The 20,690-nt window shown below is 44.0% G+C and overlaps 2 protein-coding genes across 7 annotated transcripts in view; both read right to left on the bottom strand.

Moving 5' to 3' along the window:
- Positions 1-15,263, bottom strand: part of SEC31B (SEC31 homolog B, COPII component) — a 36,371-nt gene extending 21,108 nt beyond the window's left edge. Inside the window, exons 1-8 of one of the 6 annotated variants that reach the window (XM_012768671.3) lie at positions 13,542-15,263; positions 10,244-10,335; positions 9,450-9,536; positions 8,968-9,091; positions 2,665-2,860; positions 2,358-2,453; positions 1,291-1,434; positions 790-932 (exon numbers count right to left, since the gene is read on the bottom strand). In XM_012768671.3, coding sequence (XP_012624125.1) covers positions 790-932; positions 1,291-1,434; positions 2,358-2,453; positions 2,665-2,860; positions 8,968-9,091; positions 9,450-9,528 — 782 coding nt within the window. In that variant the 5' untranslated portion in view covers positions 9,529-9,536; positions 10,244-10,335; positions 13,542-15,263. Of the gene's footprint in view, positions 1-789; positions 933-1,290; positions 1,435-2,357; positions 2,454-2,664; positions 2,861-8,967; positions 9,092-9,449; positions 9,537-10,243; positions 12,113-13,541 lie in introns of those variants that run through there. The other 5 variants (XM_012768678.2, XM_076009851.1, XM_076009850.1 and 2 more) reach the window with 5 other exon arrangements.
- Positions 15,264-15,433: 170 nt separating this feature from the next.
- On the bottom strand, positions 15,434-20,651 carry NDUFB8 (NADH:ubiquinone oxidoreductase subunit B8). The gene is made up of 5 exons (XM_020280649.2): positions 20,509-20,651; positions 20,138-20,264; positions 18,347-18,446; positions 17,763-17,918; positions 15,434-15,621 (listed from the first exon to the last, which is right to left on the bottom strand). Exons 1-5 carry the CDS (start codon positions 20,591-20,593, stop codon positions 15,529-15,531), a joined length of 561 nt encoding a protein of 186 aa, XP_020136238.1. The 5' UTR covers positions 20,594-20,651; the 3' UTR covers positions 15,434-15,528.
- Positions 20,652-20,690: the final 39 nt, after the last annotated feature.

The raw sequence follows: 20,690 nt of genomic DNA, 5'->3' as shown, positions 1-20,690 counted from the left end.
GCTTACATGTCTTAGATAAATCTCAGCCCTATAAAATGAGTGGTCTGATTTCATTTTACAAAAGAGGAAAATGAGGCTTTGAAAAATTAACTTTCAGACAGTTGCACAGCCAGAACCCAAGTCAAACCCCAGAGCCTATGCACTATGTGTTGCACCACTCTGCCTCCCAAAGGTCACTGCAGGACAGCCTGCTTTTCACTGATTAGAGTAGGAACTATGAATCAGCATGAATCATACAAACACTCATCCCTATGGTGCTTTAGCCAAGGAGGATAGTGAAAACCTTAACCCTCAAAAGTTCCCAAGGAGATATAAAGGCAACACAGGCCTTTGGTTAGGAAGAATAGATTATGGAGTCACTTCCTCTGCTGTGGGCCCAAGAGCTACAGCTTTGGGGGCAGACCTGTTCATAGGACAGAGAGGAGTCAAGCTGTTTTTATTAAGAAGTCTCAGAAGAGGCAAGCTCATCACCTAAAGAAATGAACATTATCTCAGATCAGAGCCTAGGGACTCTCCCCAGTGGACTAAACACTTCAGTGTTTATCATGACCTCATCCCACTCCTATGTCTGGAAGTTAGATGGAATCTCAGGCTCTTTCCATAACCTTAGGGTCCAAAGGAACTCTTCTTGGTTAGGGCTGAAACTAGTAATGGGTTACTGTATGTTCACTGGAATGGCTTTAAAGCCAGGGAGGATGTTTGGTGGCTAAAGTGAGGTATTCACTGCCTCCTACCAGGTCAGTTATGCCCACCATCCCTCCATGATGTGGATGGGGTTGGAGATGCTACCTGCTGTGGCTTTCTAGCACCTTCAGGGGTGAGGAGGCAAAGCGCAAGTCCCACAACTGAATCACCGGGAGACGATCATCTTCAGAGCATAGTACTAACTGGGTGGCTATGTCTGGGTGCCAGGCCAGACCTGAGCAGTGCATCTGTGAACAAAGCAGATCCCAATGGGTGATGTAATCTGACTCTTCCGGTTATGAACCCTTTATGCCCAGCAGGAATGGAATCACTCTAAGGACAGGTTTTGTGTCTCTTCCATGTGACAGGGAACGCCACACCCATCGGGGAGTAAGTGACACCCATGAATAAGTAAGGAATGGTAGAAATCTCCAGATCAGCTCTGTTTAGCTTCTCTAAGTTTTCTCTCTCAGTAGGAAATCTGCTAAGGGGCTGAATCCACATGTCCAACAGCTGAAAACAGAACCCTTGCTTGGGGCAGAGCAGCTCCAACTGCTAGACAGAGAAGCCAGAGTCCTAGCCTGTGTTCTGGTCTCCACTACTCACCCTGCTGCTGTGATCACTGACTTTGATGATAGGCTCATTCTTCCTGAGATCCCACACAACTGCCTTGCCACTGGGGTGAGCAGAAGACAGAATGTGTTGGACTTGCTGGTTCCAAGAGAGTGCTTTGATGTCCTCTGGGGGCTGCTGAGGCAGGATGGGCAGGGGAGAGAATGACAACTTGTCACCCCTTGGAGCTAGTGACATCTGCTCTTCTTCTGCTCCCAGCCACCAGCAGCATGGGGCCCCACACTAAGACAGTTTCAGGTTGCTGGGAGTTGAATTTTTCAGGGAGGATCCTTTAGGGTACAAGTATAGAAGCAGAGGGAAAGGCAGGCACACTTGGGTTTTACCCCTGTCCCAAAGTTCTCCTAAAAGGATAAAGATTTAAAAACAGCCTTCTTGTCTAGGACAAGAGAGAGAGAAGAGGAGGAGAGATAGAAGGGAATCATAGCCACCCAAGAGAAAGTGAGGCAGAAAGAAAAACCACAAGATGCTATCAAATTCATACTTAGCTTACCTCATGGTACTGTAAGCATAAGAGAGAAAAGCCAGGAAGCAAAAGACAGGCTCAGTTACTGACTGACAGATAGGCACATTTAGAGACAGAAGACATGCCAGACCCCAACTGCATAGGAGAGCCATGTACAGACAGAACAAAGCGAACCCTTCCCAGAAAAGGACAATGGTATGTTTGGGGCCCTACTCTTGCTCCCTCTCTTCAGAACCCAGGCCCCTACCCAACCCCGCCAAAGCTATACTGTGATAAATAGCACTCGCATTCCTTCTTTCAGTGTCTTTTGCTCTCCCCAACCTTCATCTCCCTTCCATAAATTCCTAGAATAGGTAATAGCCACAAACCAAGCACCTCACATACACACTCTACCCCACTCTCCATCCCAGCTCTCATCTGGCTGGCAGCATATTAGTCTATGGAGCTTTATTGCCCTCCAGTGGTAAAGCCTGAAATCTCTTGTGCTCTGGCTGGCTCCAGAACCCAAGGCTTCACCTGTTATAACCAGCTGCACACTCTAAGCAGCAGCTGGGTGGGGGCTGGGGGGACTCCTCACCTGTGATTTGGATCCTGGAGTCATTGGCACAGTCAGGTTATTCAAATCCCAAATGAATATTTCAGAGTTACTGGCCCCTGAGGCCAGAAGGTTGCCCTGTATGAATAAAAAGTGTTTGGAGACACACCATCCCAGGAAGAGATGAGAATAGGAAATGGGGAAAGAACCCACATTTGGGGCTGTCAAAAGCCTCCCCTGTAACAGCCTGGAAAGGGTTCAGAGTTACAGATTGGGGACACAAGTGAATGCTTCCACTCAGATCTGTTGCTCCATGGCTTGGCCATGTTTGACCTACTGAAATGTATACCTGGAAAGGATTAAAGTCGAGGGCTCTGACAGCCCCCATGTGCTTCTGTCTCTGGGCAATCACAGGTTCCTTCCCCGAAGACAGGATGTGGGTCACACTGTATAGAGTAAGCATGCCATTGTCCCCGCCGCCTGCAATAACCCCGGAGCCTTCCAGAAGCCCATTGCCAAAGCTCCCCCAGATCAGCTTGTGAAACCTACAAAGAGGAGGAATTGGCATCAGCACCAACTTAAGTCCATGTTAGTAGCAAAAGACAGGCATCTTTATCAACCTCTGCCATTATGCAGGCAGCCCCATCCCTAGCTAAGACCTGTCTCCATTTCCCAGACACTGAAGGGAAGTCTCTTCTGCCAGTCATGCCCTTTCTCTGAAAAATTGTTTCATCTATGTTACAGTAGAAGCAAGGAAGTTACAGCCTCTGAGTTATGTGGAGGTATAGATATAGATATAGCTACAGATAGATAGATTTTTTTCTTTAAGTTAACATTGGGGTTATATAGGCCCTATGATAAATATTTCAAATAGAGACTTCACTTAATTCTCACAACTCAAATAGGTAATAACAACTTACATTTATCAAATACTTGCTATGTACCAGACACTGTTTTAAGTGTTTAACATGTATTAGCTGATTTAATACTTAACAACTCTATGAGGTATAACTATTTCCATTTTAATTTGAGGAAACTGAGACACATGTAGTTATAAAACTTCTGTACAGAGCTAGTAATTTTATCTCCATTTTATAGCTAGGAAGCGGCAGGGTCAAAGGTTCAAAGTCAGGCTCATATTATTGTAGAGCTCATAAAATATTGCCTCTTAGTGAGAGGAAGACCCAAAGTCTTTTGTAACTGATTAAAAGCAGTCTCCCTGGACCAACAATTGCTGTCCTCTCTTCACTCTCAAACTGGAAGTGAGGAAAGACTCAAGGTCCTCCCTACCCCATGCCTCTCCCATGTGAATGGCCCATTGGAGCTGCCACATGGCTGCAATAGGCCAGCCCTGGAGACACAAAAGGATAAATGCTCCATTTGGGAAACTTTTCTGGCTTTCTGAGGATGCTTCTAACAAGATATTGCCATTGTCTTGCACAAAAGAAAAAGATGGACTCTGGATCCCCTGCAGATAAGTCTGGGTCCTCTGCAAAACCCCCAGGGAAGGCATGTGAAATCCTTGAAACTTTACAGGTGTTCTGTCTCCCATTTCATGGCTATTACCCAAGGACATTTTCACAGCCCTTTAGAGAAACCAAATTTCATACCAAATGATGTTACAAGATCAGTTAGCAATGGAACATTCCCATACCCTGTGAACAGTGAGCAAAGAAATTGAGTGGGGTGATAGGGTGGGAAACTGGCCACTCACTGGAGCATAGCCAGCCTGTTAGAAGCAAAGAGCAGAGCACTAGTTCAGACCAGGTCAGCATCTGAAGCAAAACAGCAGAACTGATACACTACTAGCTATGAGGTTACTGTTAGAAAGTCTGTTTTCTAAGGTTGCACTGATCTTAACATGGCAGAAGAATGCTTTCCATTCTGGCTCAGGAGGCTGCTATGTCATCTAGGGACTGGAACTCAGTGGGGGCAGAGGGCATGTCAACAGAATAGCTACAGGAGCCCATAATAGGTCACACAGGAACCAAAGGAGGGTATGGCCAGAAAACTTTCATGGGAATGGAGAGGATGCAGTGACACCAGTAAGCTCAGAGCATACAAATCAGAGCAAAAGATTCCTGAGACCTTAAGGGGAGTCACCAAAGGGTTGAAGAAGAGGGCAGTTACTTTAAAGTGGCTGAAATGCAGCACACAGGGTATGAAAGAGTGATTTTCTATTTGCATGTAGAAAGCACATTTCTGTTGTTAACCACCTCACTAGTGAGGGTGAAGCTCGCATCTGAATAAGTTGTGATATGGAGAATATCTGGGAGAGTGGGAACACCTGGGTCAAGCTAAGCAAGAAAGGAGACTTGATTGTTCAGTCTGAAGTTGGGCTCAAGGAGTGCCAATCATCTCTACTCTGCAAATGGACAGAGAACAAGAGATAGTTGTGTGTGTGTGTGTGTGTAAGGTGGAAGGGGATGGGGGTAGAGGAATGAGGAGAAAGGGGAAGAAATATGACAAAATGTTAACTAATAACTCTAACTGAAGATCATATGATTGTTCATTGTACTATTTTGCAACTTTCCTGTAAGTTTGAATAAAAAATAAAAAGTTAGAAAACAAAAAAGGTGGCCTTTACCCTGAAAATAGGAGCAGAGAAGTTTAAGGAGAAGGTGTATGATGAAGAGTTCTGTAGGAAGCTGGGAACATTTAAAACATGAGAATATAGCTGGAATTCTCTGCTGAAGGGGTTCCCAGGATAATGGCTGGCAATGATGGAGACTATATGGCATCACAGAATGATGAGTGGTACCTAAATATATAGGTCTTCGATTCCCACAGACCTAGTGAAGCAGAATTTCCAGAGACAGGCCCTCAGAATTTACATTTTTTAGGAAGAGCCCCCCAGTGATTCTAACAAGCAGCAAGGGCTTAAAACCACTCTACTAGATGTATCAGATTGCACATCACCTTAGACCAATAGAGGAAGAAGCTAAATTTCATAAAGATAGAACCAGCCTTAACAACCAGCTCATGGCAAAATGAAAGAGACAAGGCTGAAAAGAATAAACCGAGGCCTGTGACATCAGGATGCTGTAGCAGCTAAGTTCATCTGAGACCAAACTTCAGCGCCTTATGATTAGACACATATGCTGTATAAATTCTTCCATGACTTATTCACATCTTTGTTTTGGATTTTGCTTTCATTTGCTTAATACAGTTCCTTTTGAAAAATCCCAACCTTATATTAGTGAACTAAAGTTGAAAAATACTTTGACCACATCCAGGCCAAAATAGCTTGGGAAATCCAAGTCTCCTTAAAAGGCAAACACAGTGGTCAAAGCAGTACCCTAACCTGGAGAATGAATGGAGCAATGGCTGTATGAGAGGCAAGCTATTTTTCTGAATGCCCACTATATACCAAACTACTATGCATCTACTATGAATCCTGAATTTATAGTGGAGAAAAGAGGGTCAGAGAAGTTGAACAAAGTGCCCAAGAGGGCAGTAAGTGGCAGAGTTGGGATTTGAACCTAGGTCTATCCAACAACAAAGCCCATGTTCTCTCTACTCTATGATCTTGATGCCTCTAGAAAAAAAGGCAAATCTTGAGAATAGGAAAAAAATCACAAAATGATTTTTTTCTGATTAGTGTTCTCCCTTACACAGGTCTCCAAAGACAGAACACAGTGCTCTTCAAAGAGCTAAAATCTAGATAAAGGTAGAATGATAGAAGATAGATCCCTGACTTTCTCCAGGTTACTAGAAGATGGGCCTTGCAGAGATTACGGAGGCCACTCAGAGATCTAGAACCTCAGTGTAGACAGAGGGTGAAGTACAGGAGATCACACACTGGCTTTTCACCTCATTCAGCCACATAAACTATGTCCTCAGTCAATGGCATAATGTATTATTCTTCCAGAAACTTTTCTTCTTGAGTGAAATTCATCTAACAAACCAAACATTGTTTGCTTCAGTGCACATGCTAATTCATATTGATTTTGACTGCATACAGAGGCATTTATCCATGCACTCTCTTCTGTCTATTTATAGCTTGAGGCTGTCCCTTATCTATAACCAAACCAGTGTTTCAGAACATTTCTCTTTCAGTCCTATAATCATACCAGTGTTTCACAATGTTCCTCTTTCAGTCCAATATTTCTACATATTTCCCAGATGCATCGTGTATTGAGGATGAAGGTATCTTCAAGATTCAAATTTGGCTGAGACATGGGTTTGGTGAAAAGGGCAGGCAGAGGAAAGGGGAAGATTTTAGAAGTTATATGTTTAGTTGATAATGAAGAGACACAGGAAGAAGTTTAAAAAAAAGAAAAAGGGAAGGAAATAAAAGAAGAGACGGAACATAGGACCTGAATTTGGGTCTCAGCAGGTTCTTCAAAGTCATCTTATATAACCTCTTTATATATAAATGAGGAAACCTAAGATAACTGATTTAACTTGCCCAAAGTCACACAGCTCTATTAGTAGTATAGTCAAGGCTATAGCCCAACACAACTGTGCTTTCCACTACACCATGCAGAAGATGACATAGAAAAGAAAGAGGAAAGCATAAAACAAAGAATGAGTAGCCTTCTAACTATCCTGATCATCTTGGTTAATAGTTTATGATACTGACTTTTGAGTAGGTGACATAACCCAGACTGGAACAGAAAGAAGTGTCTTAGACACTGGGATGTCTGAGATGATTTCTTCAGAAAGGCCCCAACACTACTGTGTCAAAGGTAATCCCTTTGGGATTAAGGTCTTTGGGAATGAGATTCAGCCTTCAAACATAATTATTGAGGTGGGAAAAGAGATAAAATACTATCAATAGAGTTAATTGTACTATTAAATATTTATTTTGATTACTGGCCCCAAATCCCTACAGAGTGGAGCAGGAGTATGAGGTAAAATAACTCCCAAATTCAAACTAACCCTTGAAAAGCTCTTCAGGCACTAAGACTAACTGAAGACTAACTATAACTGAAGTGTTGATATGAATGTTCAGTTTGGTAATCCACAAGTTTCTAATATCACTCATTCATTCAACAATTATTTATTAAACATAATGTTAGGCACTGTTCCAGGTGATGGAGATAGAGCAGTGAATGAAACATAAAATGTCTGCCCATATGGATCTTACAATTCAGTTTTGAGACCTCTTTTTTTATTATTTCAAAATATTAAGGGGGTATAAATGTTTTAGGTTACATGGATCGTTTTTGTAATGCTTGAGTCCTGGCTAAAGGTGTGCTTGTCCATCCAAATAGTGATCATAGTACCCATCAGTGTGGTTCATTCCTCCCCACCTCAAGGTTTCTTAAACAATTATACTGCCTCTTTCTTAAGAATAAACCCTTAGCTCTAAGGAGCCACTACTGTGCTGAAGCTGTAGGTTGGCTCATTGAGGATAAGAGCCCTTGCTCACTGCCCCCTTTCCTATCTTCAGGAATATAAACATTCTTGAATTAGCTCACCCCTTTCAAGGTCCCTTTCTGAAAGGCTTTCTCAGGGGTTAAGAATATCTCATCATTATTGGTAAATCCCCAAGTGCCTCCTCTTTAAAGGATACAGTTATTAGAAATACAAAAAAATGTAAAAAACTGCAAATAAAGGATGCTGTTGTAAAGTGATATAGGGGCTCAAGAAAGGGGAAACAATAACTAACCTTTCATTATTAGGTTAATCTGTGAAAAGAAAGAAGAGTGTACTTCTGCCTAAATATTTTAACTAATCTCTTGAAGGGATGAAGAAATGCACAAGAAGTTCATCAATCATTAGATGGAAAGTTGCCTTCTAAACCAGTAATCTCTAAAGTAGGGTGGGTAAGATAATTCACTGGGCTATAAGAAAAGTATTTATACTTTAATCTGAAAATGATAGAAATAGTCCCTTATTAATAGTATAGTGATATATGTATATTATTTATATTGACTATATAACTTGCATATAAAGAATATTCACATTTTTTTCTGATAGTATAAAAATTTGGAGACTATTGCTTCAGACTGTAAGCCCCACTTTTACAAAACCTTTAAAAGAACAGTAGAATAATGGAAAGAAGAAGGTAGATTTTAGTTAGACTCAGACAGGCCTAGACTTAAATCCTAGCTTCTCAGAGTTTCAATTCCTTCCTATGTAAAATGGAAATAATGATACTTAATGCTTAGGCTTAATTTGAGGAATAAATGAAACATACAGAGCCCATAGCACAATGTCTGGCATGAATATATGTGCTCAATAAATGACAATACATAGCCCTGTAAGACTGCCAGAGCCATGAAATCCATGAGAACCAATCAGTGCCTAATAGCAATGAGGAGAGGATCATTCGTTCTCTTCTTTGTTGACAGAAGAGAGTGATATTGTGTAAGGTTGTTATTTTCACAAAAGCCAAGGGAGGAATGAGCCAACATCTCTGGGTTCAAAAAGAGATCAGGTACACGTGGGTCCAGGCTGGTGTGAGGTATCTCTACCACATGCATTCTGCCTGAACTGCTGCTGCTGCTGACGACCAGAAAGCTGGGCATGGTTGTTTTCAAAATCCTTTTGCAAAATAAGCCCAGAGTTAACTTCTCTCCAACTTGGCAAAGCTCCTTCTCCCCTCACTTGTCTCCTCATGAGCCCTGAGAAGTACACACTACTCCCAGGATTCCTCATCAGGATCTGCCCTGCATACCCATCAATAGTTCAGACATAGTACCTGCTTGAGGCAGAAAGGACTCCCTTGCATTTCAAGTCCAGAGAAGGGTCCCTGAAATCAACCTCAAAGATTTCCAAAGTCCCATTTGTGCTAAAGGAGGCATCTAGCTGCTGGGCAGATGTTCCTAGGCACAAGAAAAGTCAAGAAGAGGCAGCATATGAACAACAATATATGCACAAATTTATGGTATAAAAGGGTTAGGGAGTAGAAAGGAGGAGGAACAGGAGAGGACTGGGTATACCCTTTCTCAAGGGTAACTCCAAAGAAACCAAGAAAGCATGAGGTGCCTAGACTTGAGCCGGAGTCCAAGGCTACCCTTAAGTACCCCAAAACATCTAATATCCCCTTGCTTATGCTGTGAGCCATCCCTACCTTTCCATGATCTGAAAGCTTTTTCTGATGCTCAGTAAAGAATTCATGATACTAAATTTCCCTTCAGCCTATATACTTCTAACGAATCCTAATCCACAGTATCACCATACCTGCGGCCAGATACACAGGGTACTGGCTGGCTGGGCTCCATGCTTGGACAGCTGGCCGCTCAAGTTCCTTCAGCTTCATGGTCTGCCCTGTAGGTGGCAGAAAATTGGCATAGCTCTCAGCCCACTTAAAATAGAAACCAGCAAGTATAATAGCCTGATCCAGGGAGCATCTGTGGACACAAGATCTTGTTTCTCTTTCTCCACCACGAGATGGGGCATTTCAGGGCAACATAAGTGTGAAAAATACATGACCATCTGCAGATCTAAGGAGAGGTCATTTACCAAATTACTGAAATCTAATGCTTCCCAAAAGATATTCAACCACACTGGTTGCCATAGGCTCAATGGTGATAACCATCAAGCCAGATAATCTCTTGGTGATTTTTGTCCATTTCTTGGCTTTAAATATCACCCATATGCTGATGACTTTCAAATGTGTATCACCAACACAAATATCTCCTTTGAGCTTCAAGTTCTTATGTGCAATTGCTAATCAGTGTTTCAACTTGGATATATAGCAAAGATACCTAAACAGTCTGTCTAAAATGGAATTCACTATTCAAATATCTCTTCCCTGCAAATCTTATTCTTCCTCTGATTTTCTTCATCTTGGTAAATGGTACCACTATCCACTCACTGCTCAACCCAGAAATATGAATATCCCTCTGATCCCTCCTTCCCCTCTAATCCATCATTTAGTCTTCCTGATTTTATCTCTAAAACATATCTTAATCTCTCTATTTTTCTCCATCTTCACTGCCACCAGTCTTTTTGAAGATAACTGCATCTCTCACCTGAGTTATTATAATAGTGTCCCAACTGGTTGTCCTCTTGGTACTCATGTCATTACCCAATTCATTCTCTACACAGCGGCATGGGTGAACTTCTAAAACAAAAAATAGGATTTGGGTATTCCATGCTTAAAATCTTTCAATGATTTCTATCACACACACAATAAAATTCAAGCTTCTCTGAGCTCTGTTCAAAGGCTCCAACCTACCACTTCAACTTCATCTTTTGCCACTTTTCCTCTTATCCATTGTGCTCCAGCCACACTAGCCTTTATTCATTTCCTGACTTTTTCCTACCTTAGAGCTTTGCAAATTCTGTTCCCTATACTTTGAAATCTCTTCCCTTTACTTTCAGCATGACTGTCTCCTTATTATATCTTTCTGGGCTGTTTCTTACCTCCTCAAAGAGGTATACCACCCAATCAAAAACAGCCTCAATTTTTTTCTTCCTAGCAATTTATAATTATTTATTTACATTTACACTGTTGGTATCTTCCACTAATATGTAAGCTTCATAAGAGCTAGCACTGTGTCTGCTTTGTTCACCATGTTATAACTAGTGCCCAGACCAATATCTAGCACATAGTAAATGCTGGATAAATATTTGTTGAAAGGATGCAGATATCCATTTCAACTCTGTGGTTTCCAATCTAATTCTAATGCATATTCAAGGTCCCATCCCAACGGGCTAGCAGAAATGCAGAAAGTTTTTTTTTTTTAATTACACTGAACCTGAGGGAAGAAACTCGAGACTCACACTGACCTGCCTGAGCAAGCCACAGTCAGATCAGTCTCACCTACAAAATTAGGAGGTAGTATTGTTAGTGACATATGAGCAGATGAAGTATAGAACAGGCCATGTAAACAAATGGGACACTGAGTAAAACACACACTGAAAGATAAGGGTAGCCAGAAGTGTCACAGAATGTTAGTAAGTATAAGAAATGTGGGATGTGAGCAGAGAAAATACAAAAGCAAGCAATGTAAACAAATGGGATACTGAGTAAGAGAATATACTGTAACCATAACAAGATAAGGGTAGCTACAAATATCATAAGAAACATAACAAAAACAACACAGGGCACATTATACATTACAGCCCCCCCTCCCCATGGGCTTTGGACACCACAACACATCTGGTCTAACTATATAAGGTGAAAAACTCCTCCTGCCTGACAGCTGGAAGGAGACAACATCCCCATTGGTCAAGAAAAAAAGAAGAGACATTATGAAAGAGGAAAGGCCAGACAAGAGAAAAAGAGATGACAAAGAGACCCCAGTGTCACTGTCTGCTGGGACGTGTGTCCATTTCCCCTTTTGGAGTATACTATCTCTTGCTGATTAGAAACCCAAAAAGACTCCAGGTGCCACTGTACACTGGGACATGTGCCCACTCCTACCCCTTTCGGAGCATGCTATCGCTTGCTGATTAGAAATCCAAAGAGTAGCGAAGAAATAATTACTGGGGGAAAAAAAGACAAAAAAGAAAGAAAGGAAAGAAATTAAATAAATAAATAAATAAAAAAGAAACCCCAGTGCCACAGTCTGCTCAGATGTGTGCCCACTCTTAACCCCTTTAAGAGTAAACTTTCGCTTTAGTAAACTTTGCTGCTTGCTGTTTCAAAACCGTCTCTTGCTTTCATTCTCCAATTGCAAGAAGATTAAGAATCAAGGAGTTCAGTGGCTCAATGGTGTAATCCTAGCATTCTGGGAGGCTGAGGCAGGAGGATCACTTGAGCTCAGGAGTTCGAGACCAGCCTGAACAAGAGTGAGACCCCGTCTCTACTAAAAATAGAAAAATTAGCTGGGCCTGGGGACATGTGCCTGTAGTTCCAGCTACTCAGGAGGCTGAGGCAGGAGGCTGGCTTGAGCCCAGGACTCTGTCTCAAAAAAAAAAAAAAAAAAAAAAAAAAACCCGAGGAGTTCAACAGCCAGTAACAGTAATTTCTAATGTATTTTCCAGCTTGAGGAAAGTTTTGGGTTGCCAATTAAGCCAAGATTTCCAGGGGACCTCTAAACATTTGTGGCTTTATCAGGTATCCTCTGGCCAGCTACACACTATACAGTCACCAGTGCCACCTGCTGGTCACAGAGATGTTCCTGTTTCTGGGGAAAGATCCCCTAATAGCAAAGGTAGAAGCGGCGATTAGCAACTATGAATTTGATGTGCATATCTCATTTAACCCTCTCAAAGTTTCTAAGGTAAGTACTATTATCATCCCCATTTTACAGAAAAGACAACTGGCTAGGCCGGGATGTGAACTTCCATCACCCTCAAAAGCCCATACTTTTTTTTTTTTTTTGCGACAGAGTCTCACTTTGTTGTCCAGGCTAGAGTGAGTGCCGTGGCGTCAGCCTAGCTCACAGCAACCTCAAACTCCTGGGCTTGAGTGATCCTTCTGCCTCAGCCTCCCGAGTAGCTGGGACTACAGGCATGCGTCACCATGCCCGGCTAATTTTTTATATATATATCAGTTGGCCAATTAATTTCTTTCTATTTATAGTAGAGACGGGGTCTCGCTCTTGCTCAGGCTGGTTTTGAACTCCTGACCTTGAGCAATCCGCCCGCCTCGGCCTCCCAAGAGCTAGGATTACAGGCGTGAGCCACAGCGCCCGGCTAAAAGCCCATACTTTTAACCATTATGCTGGTCTAAACTCCATAAAATGTTTAAATCACTGACAGTCTAGGAATTGGGAAAATGCGTTCTTAATTCACTTTGTTCGGCGACATCTGTTCAGAAAAAGGGACCTCGCTGGGGTCAGATGGGCCTTGGGGGAGGAGGCGTGAGAGGAGTGAGGAGAGCTACGACCATTCAACCAAGAGCAGAACAGACTCTTGCCGTGAAAGAGGGCGCCAGTTCTCCTTAGCAGTCCAGTCCCTAGGGAGGACGGTCAGCACAGGTTCTCTCCCGCCATCGTCAAAGCGCGGCGCGCCAAGGTCGGTCATGTCAGGCCTCCCACTAAGCCAAAATGCAGCGACTCAGTGCGGGCTTCGGGGCCAGGTTAAGGCCCAGGTCGGATGGTAAGCCGTGAGGGCGGCGCTGAAGAGAGACCCTCGTCGGGCAGGAGGGGAGAGTAGAGCTGAGTCCAGTCCAAAGGCGGGCGTACTGAAGGCGCCTCACAGGCGCCCTGGCCGGAGCCGGGAGAACTGACTGGACCTGCGCGGGGCGGGGGCCAGGCGGGCCGGGGTCTCCGGAGCGAGCGAGCTCCCTTCGGCACCCTCCCGAGGAAGGAGCAGTGCTCCGGGTCCCCAGCACAGTCTCTGGTCTCAGGGGCCTCAGACCCGCCAGGGAATACGAACCTGTGCTGAGGCCCCAGGTCAGGGGTCAGGCGTGGCGGCAGGAGCCGGCCTGCCGAAGGTCTTCTGTGCGCAGCCGGGCGCTGTGGACGGCAGCTGCGGAGGGCCAAAAGTAGTCCTGGCCCAGCAGGGCACAGCCACCCACGCGTTCCGGTGAGCGCCGAGTTGGGGCCCGGACTGACCCACAGAGAACGTTTCCAAATAGGATAATTGCTTTTACTTCGGCATCCCTCACCTGCCCTGTGATTGCGCAGTCTTGGCGCAGTGGGTCAGATCCCGACCAGTAGGTTCTAATCTATTCAACTTGAGCAAGGATTGGGGCAGCCTCTGAAAAAGGAAAATACTAATTCAATTCATTATCTATTTATTGAGGCGGGAGAAGACCCGTCCTAGCCCCAGGAGCTCCCAGTGGAATCCATTTAGTTGAAAAGGTAAAAAGCACTCGAGGCGGTAAATAAATGACGGTGAGTGATGCACTGTAGCCCAACAATAACTGGTGCTTCAGAAACCGTTGGTTGAATTAATTAGGAGTTACAGGTGTGTGGAGGGCGAGACTACTGTGGGCCAGGAGCTTCCTGGAAGATTTCAGGAACATGAGACAGGTGATATTCCAGTAAAGAGAAAAGGGCCAAACCGGGCTAATGGGCGCAGTGGTGTTTTTCCATTCTGTGAATGAAACAGGGGGGGAGGGGGGGGTCTGGATGCAGATTGTGGAGTGTCAATTCAATTCTGCAGATAATTGAGAGTTATAAAAATTACGGGGAAGGATGCAATAAGATAAAGATTGTATTTTGAGTCTAGCAATATGGACCTCCTTGGAGTAGAGCTGGAAACAAGGACTCAAATTAGGAGACTAATAGAACAATCCAGGTAGCCAGTGATGAAAGCCTGGACTAATATAGGTTAAGGATTATTATGGTGTTGGAGCCTGAGAGACCAGAAAAATAGTGGTGATATTTTAATAAAGCTAGAGAACTTGAGAAAGGGGCTTGAAGAGTTTATATCACACACATATGAGACAGGGTATCAGTCCGTTGCCCAGGCTACAGTGTGGTGGTGTCATCATAGCTCACTACAACTTCAAACTCCTGAGGCAATCCTCCTGCCTCAGCCTCCAGGTAGCTGGGACTACAGGCCCATGCCACCATGTCTAGCTAACTTTCATAATTTTTGTGGAGCCAGCAGTTTGTTTTCCAGGCTGTTCTCAAACTCCTTTCTCAACTTCCTAACATGCTCAAATTACAGGTGTGAGCCACTGCACCCAGCCAAGATCATATGGATCTCATAATGTTGAAAGAATTGTGGCACTTCCAAATATAAATGGTTTGTAGACAGCTGAAGATCTTGGATCTAAGTTGATTCAAAACTTCCACTTAATGCATGAATTCTGCTGTATTCCTGATATACCTCTAATAATGGGGAGCCAGTTATCATGATGGGGCCCAATTCATTGCATCACAACTCTAGGGTTCCTTTTCATGTGGACTTGGGAGTTTTGAAGTCAGAAGACTACTTAGAGCATTATCTGTGCCACAGTACAATTTTTTTAAACTAACCACTATTACTAAAAAGGTTTTTTTTATGGAAAATAGTAATAAATCTTGTTCCAACTTGGGAAGTTAGGAAAATATCTTCCTTCTTCCTAGACCCAGTAAATGGAAAAAGGAACTACCCGTATCACCTGCTGTGTAACTGGAACCCCCAACTACCTTCACAGGCAGTAAAATTAACATCTACACTTAATCCCCACCCCCACCCCACCCTACCCTCCCATCCTTCCAATTTCAGAAGAGGAAAACAAGAAAGAGGGCAGATAGAAGGCAGGGGGGAAAAAAAGGAAAAGGATGAGGTTCTTCACAGCAGTGACTTTTCCTGGAGAAAGAAGGCAAAGATACCACAGCACTAAGTTTTATTAGGGGATTTCATTAAGGTTAAATTTCTAGGAATGAGGGAGTCCTAGTTAGAAGGCATAAAAGCCCATGAAGCCTCCTCAGATCTCATAGTGAACCACCGGCTCAGGTTCTTTGGTAGGATCGCCGCCTCGTTCCAGGTACAAATCATTGTAAGGGTACTGCTTTGGCCCCTAAGGAAAAAACACAGGTCAGCAAGAACGACATACATGCAGCCAATACCTGGGTACACTCCACTCTGAGTTAACAATCATGCACGGTAAATGGGTACAAAGTAGCCTCTGGTCAGACCCAGCTGGGCTAGAACTGCGGGAACAGCACTCTTCCCTGCTCAGCCTAAGGCAGAGAGAAAGCCTAAATTGTAAGAGAAGTGGTGCCTACACCATGAGTGAGAGAGGGAAAGGGGAAAAGAAAGGAGGGAGGAAAAAGGGGGAAAGGAGGAGGAGGAGAGAGGGGGAGAGAAAGAGGAGAGAGAGGGAGAGAAGGGAGGGGAGGAGGTGGAGAGGTGGAGGTAGAGAAGGAGAGGGGGAGAGGGAGAAAGAGAAAGAGTCAGAGGCAACGCTTTCTAAATGAGACGATGCATCCATCCATCCCACTCTCTCGGGTGGAGACAGACTCAATCTCCTTTAAGTCACTCAGCCTCTAATGGTTCCACTACTAAAGTGGCCTAGCAAATGAGGCGTGCAGGAGCAGTGGTGGGGGAAAGCACAGAGGAGACACGGCTGGGATGTGCATTAGAGGCTGCTGGTTTTACCAACAAACAGCTGTCAGAGAACACAGCTCAAGGGGAGGAGAAAGGGAGATGTGCTTACAGAACTGAAAAATGGAAGAGCCATACTGTGTTTCTTGCTCTCTTAAAGTGAAGTTAGTGCTCACCCCAGCCCCATGTGCACTCTCCAGCATGGAACCCCTGGGGCTTGGTAGGAAGGCTCGTGTCAGTGCACACAGACATACCAGCTACCTTCAGGACATTGATTATCTCTGCAGAGGTAGCACTGGGCAGCCAACAGCAAATGCAGCAACCTCCCTGCTCTCAATCCCTCTCCTTCCAATCCATCCTGTAGACTACTTCCAGATTAATCTTCCTAAAAACCCTCCCTTCATTATCACGCTCTTCTGTTGGCTCCCTTCTACCTAAAGGCAGACCAAGTCATCATTGTATCCCTAATCCCTAGCACAGTCTGCACCTGGTATATAGTAGGGGCTCCATAAATATTTGTTAACTTAGTGCATTATTATACCATCAGATCCAAATCTCTTAGCAATACAATAAAAGCGGCTGACCTAAACTGATCCACTCACCTCACGATACTTTTTAATACAGTGATTTCCAAATCTATATGTACATCAGAATTTACCTGGGAGCTTGTTAAAAATACTGATTCTAAGATGCTACTGAATTAGGATTTCTAAGAAATGGAGCCTGGGAATATGAATGTTTAGCAGCTTACCAGGAAACCAATGCAGCTGGTTATCTAGAAACTGTTTTATATACCTATCCCACTCCAGCTAATTCACAACTCCTTTTCTCTCTTTTATTGTTTTCTCTTGCCCCAAATGTTTTCTCTAACTTCTTCCTACCACCCAAATCCTATTATTTTAGCATCTAGGTAACCCTTTTCCTTGAGAGCAGCTCATACCACTTAGCACATACATTCACTATACATAAACCCATACTGTGCCAAACTTCCATATATGTGTTCAAATTTTGCTCATCATGTCACTTATCTAAATTTTCTTAACTAAACTTCCTTAAGTTAGAGAATATATTTTCTATGTGCTTTACATTCTCCAAAATATAACTGTCTGAACTATTATCAGACCACTTCACCCCAGCCTGGACAACAGAGCTAGATCCTGTCTCTAAATAAATAAATGAATGAATAACTGTCTGTTCTTTTAATGAACACTTAATTGCTTCCAGTATACCACAGGAAGTGCTCTTCATGTGTCCAAGAAAGGATAACATTTCAGCTCAAGATTTCCTGACTCTACCTTGAAAATCACTTGCTGCAATATCATTGGTAAATAAAATCCTCAAATGGCAACTCCGTAGACTAGCTGGCTTCCACATTCTCATTCCTCACCAAGTCCTAAAGTGTACCTTCTCACTCAGATGGGTCCCAGAAGTAAGGGTAGAGCAGTGCTCTGGTACTTGTGCCAGGCCAATGGGTAAGGCCCTCCTATCTTCCTATCTCCTAAGACTCTAGGAAGCCAAGCTTGGTATTGACTGAATCCCTACTCCAGAGACTTCATTCCCTCAGGAAACAGGGCTAAGCAAATATGCCTAAGAGAAGACTTCTCAGATACTCACCACAGGCTGGTAGGAGGGATACTTCTCCCCAACCCAGAACATGAATATCATGAAGGCCACGAAGCCGAAGAGCTGCTTACACATGACATTCCAAGAAACAGGTGTGGGGGACGTGTCCACACGGTTCCTGATATACATGTCTAGGTCCCAGTGTATCTGAGGCAGAAAGACAAATAACTGTCACATACTACTCTTCCTGAAAAAGGCAGGCAGTCCAGAGTGATCAGAGCCTGATACAAGTCTTGACAGAAGCATTCTACTGCCCTGGAGCAATATTCTGAGAGCCAGGTCTGAGACACACCCATACACAGGACTAGATGCTGGCTTCTGTCTAGGTTCTGCTGACCAGGGACAGCTCAATCATGGAAGTGCACAACTCTCACAGTACAGAGCTTTGGTTATTCCCAGAAGTCCCATTCCATGTGTCACAAATGGAACCTCAAATCTCAGATCCCTGGACTTTGTTACCTCTCACAGAAAAGCTTAGTGTTTCTTGGACAGAGATGTCATTTGAGCTAAAGAAAGAATCCCCAGGAAGACATGGGGAGAAGGAAGGAAGGTCAAATGGGATATGATTCTCTCACCGGTTCACCCCAGTTCAACCTCAGGTCTGAGTGGTCCCAGTCATACCATGGATCCCTCTCGTGCTGTGAGCGGTCAGGGAGCTTTGGGTAGTCACCATACCTGAGAGACAGGAAGAACTTCTGGAAGGGGCTGTGAGCAGTCTCAGACAATTCTGAGTCTCCTCATCTCAAAGATGAGAAACAGATGAGAAGCAAAGTGACAGATAACTGTCTCACCTAAGGACAAAGGAACTGACTCTCAAATCAAGATCTTAAGTTCTAGTCACTAAGCACAGAACCATAGAAGTCCCAATTGTTAAGTAATAGTTCATGTCAAACTCTAAAACACTGTAACATATACAAGGTTTCCTTACCTTCTTTCAACAAAAAGAAAGAGAGACACACAATGCTCTAACCTTAGGGTTGAAAGGGAATTTTGCAATCCATTACAAATGTGCACTGCATAACATTTTGGTCAACAATGGACCTGGACAATGGCAGTCCCATAAGATTATAATGGAGCTGCCCTATACAGGTGCCAAAAGTGACAGGGGAAGCCAGTAGTTAAAAGAAAAGTCTTCACCATTTTTTCTTTTATATTGTATTTTTACTGTAGCTTTTCTATGTTTAGAGAGTTTATATACACAAATAATATCATGCTACAATTGTCCACTGTATTCAGAACAGTAACATGCTGTACATATTAATATTTATAGCCTAGGAGTAGGCTACTATGATCTACGTTCATATAAGTACACTTTATGATGTTCACACAATGAAATCCCCTAACGATGCATTTCTCAGACAGTATCCTTGTTGTTAACTGACATATGACTGAACTCTGATTCCCTTAGATAAAAAATGAACTTAAAGTTTAGGGTCTGAAGCCAAAGTCACCCAACTAATTGGACTAAAAACAAGGTACAGATTAGAAAAGCATTCTTTTCATAGCAACTGTGTTCCTTAATCACAGAGTTGGCATTCATCTCCATGTCTTAAACACCTCATGGGACTTCTTGCTAAGCTAGGTTTTCACCCAACAAATCCAGGTTCATCTTACAAGACTGTGACCAAGGCTGCTCTTGTTCACAACACAATAAAAAACATAGGAAAAGATGACAACTAGACATGTTTCACACAAAATGAGTGGAAAACAAGAAGAATAGGAGCTGCTAAAAACAAGACTGCAAGAGTAATGCTAGGACAGGAAATGAAGGTGATGATAATCACATCAGATAATTAACCATAGGGATGTTATGTAGATATGGAGGAGAGTGGAAGGGATAACATCAACTGGAGAAAGGGCTTGGATGTTTAATATACCTAACAGTTGCTACAATTTCCACAGCTCTGACAGCAGAAAGTATTTTTTTAAAAGGAGACACAAAATATAGCATACTACATTTACAAATAAGGTTCTCATGAAGCTGGTTCTCATGACCAGCTCCAGCCTGGTCACATGCCTGGATGGCAGCACCTGAGCCCAGCAGATGCTCAATCTAAATTGAAACCCAACGCTCTGGTGGAACCAAGGAAGGTCCCTGCTTTTGAGGGGGTTGGGGAGGGGGGCGGTCCTCGAGGGACACATTAAAACCTCGGCTTTTCATTTGAGTAAACAGCCTGAGCCAAGGAGAAAATTGAAGTCCTCTCAGCTGCAGCTGCTCACTCACCCCCTCCCACAGAGAAAAGCACCCACACCATTGACTTTGAGGGGTCACAAGAAGGTTTGGGAGAAAGGGTCCAGAGTCCAGCCACCCAGCCCAGCCGACCTCCCGTCACTACTTAGGTGAGAGCACACACTCTCCATCTCACCCCATGCCATCATCTGGATAAGGCTCGTAGTCTTCTACACGCATATTATACTTCTTTGCGGCGGCGGCCCGTTCTTCTGGTGTCCTAGGATAGGGCCCCGGGAGCATGTCCTTGGTCATGTTGGAGGCTGGAGCGCAGAAGAGGGCAGGTCATACCGTTCTCCCGCTGCCCCGAAGGCTTCAAGCTGCAGAGGCTAGAGCCCAGGACTTCGCAGGACCCACGCGACCCTCCACCCGCTTTTGTGGATATAGGGAATCCACCTCTGCCCCCTACCCGGACACAGCCACCGCGGCATCCACGATCCCCGCTCCCGACACACCAAACCTCGGGCATCCCCTTCCCACACTGAGGCCTCGCCCGTTCTTGCGGACCTGTCCGTGTACCCAACGGCACAACATTCCGGCCTGCCCTTTGCAGCCATCGGACTCCCAGGGCCCCAGCCCTTGCCGCCGCCATCTTCACCTTCTTCCCGTTTCACTCTGCACATGCGCAAAGGGCTGTCACGGCGGCTGAGCCGGGCCAAACTCGACAGGGGAATTAGGCAGTGAAGAAA

The sequence above is a fragment of the Microcebus murinus genome, chromosome 14 (genome assembly GCF_040939455.1).
Source record: "Microcebus murinus isolate Inina chromosome 14, M.murinus_Inina_mat1.0, whole genome shotgun sequence".
NCBI classification, from domain to species: domain Eukaryota; kingdom Metazoa; phylum Chordata; class Mammalia; order Primates; family Cheirogaleidae; genus Microcebus; species Microcebus murinus.
Note: the sequence above shows the minus strand (reverse complement) of the source record. Positions and strands in the feature narration are given on the sequence as shown.

Excerpts from the sequence above, each read along its gene's own strand:
- NDUFB8 (XM_020280649.2), bottom strand. The coding sequence starts at position 20,593 with ATGGCGGCGGCAAGGGCTGGGGCCCTGGGAGTCCGATGGCTGCAAAGG. Across the intron at positions 18,447-20,137 it reads TATCCAGATGATGGCATGGG|GTATGGTGACTACCCAAAGC; the intron begins GTGAGATGGAGA and ends CCTGTCTCTCAG. Across the intron at positions 17,919-18,346 it reads GGTTGAACTGGGGTGAACCG|ATACACTGGGACCTAGACAT; the intron begins GTGAGAGAATCA and ends TTTCTGCCTCAG.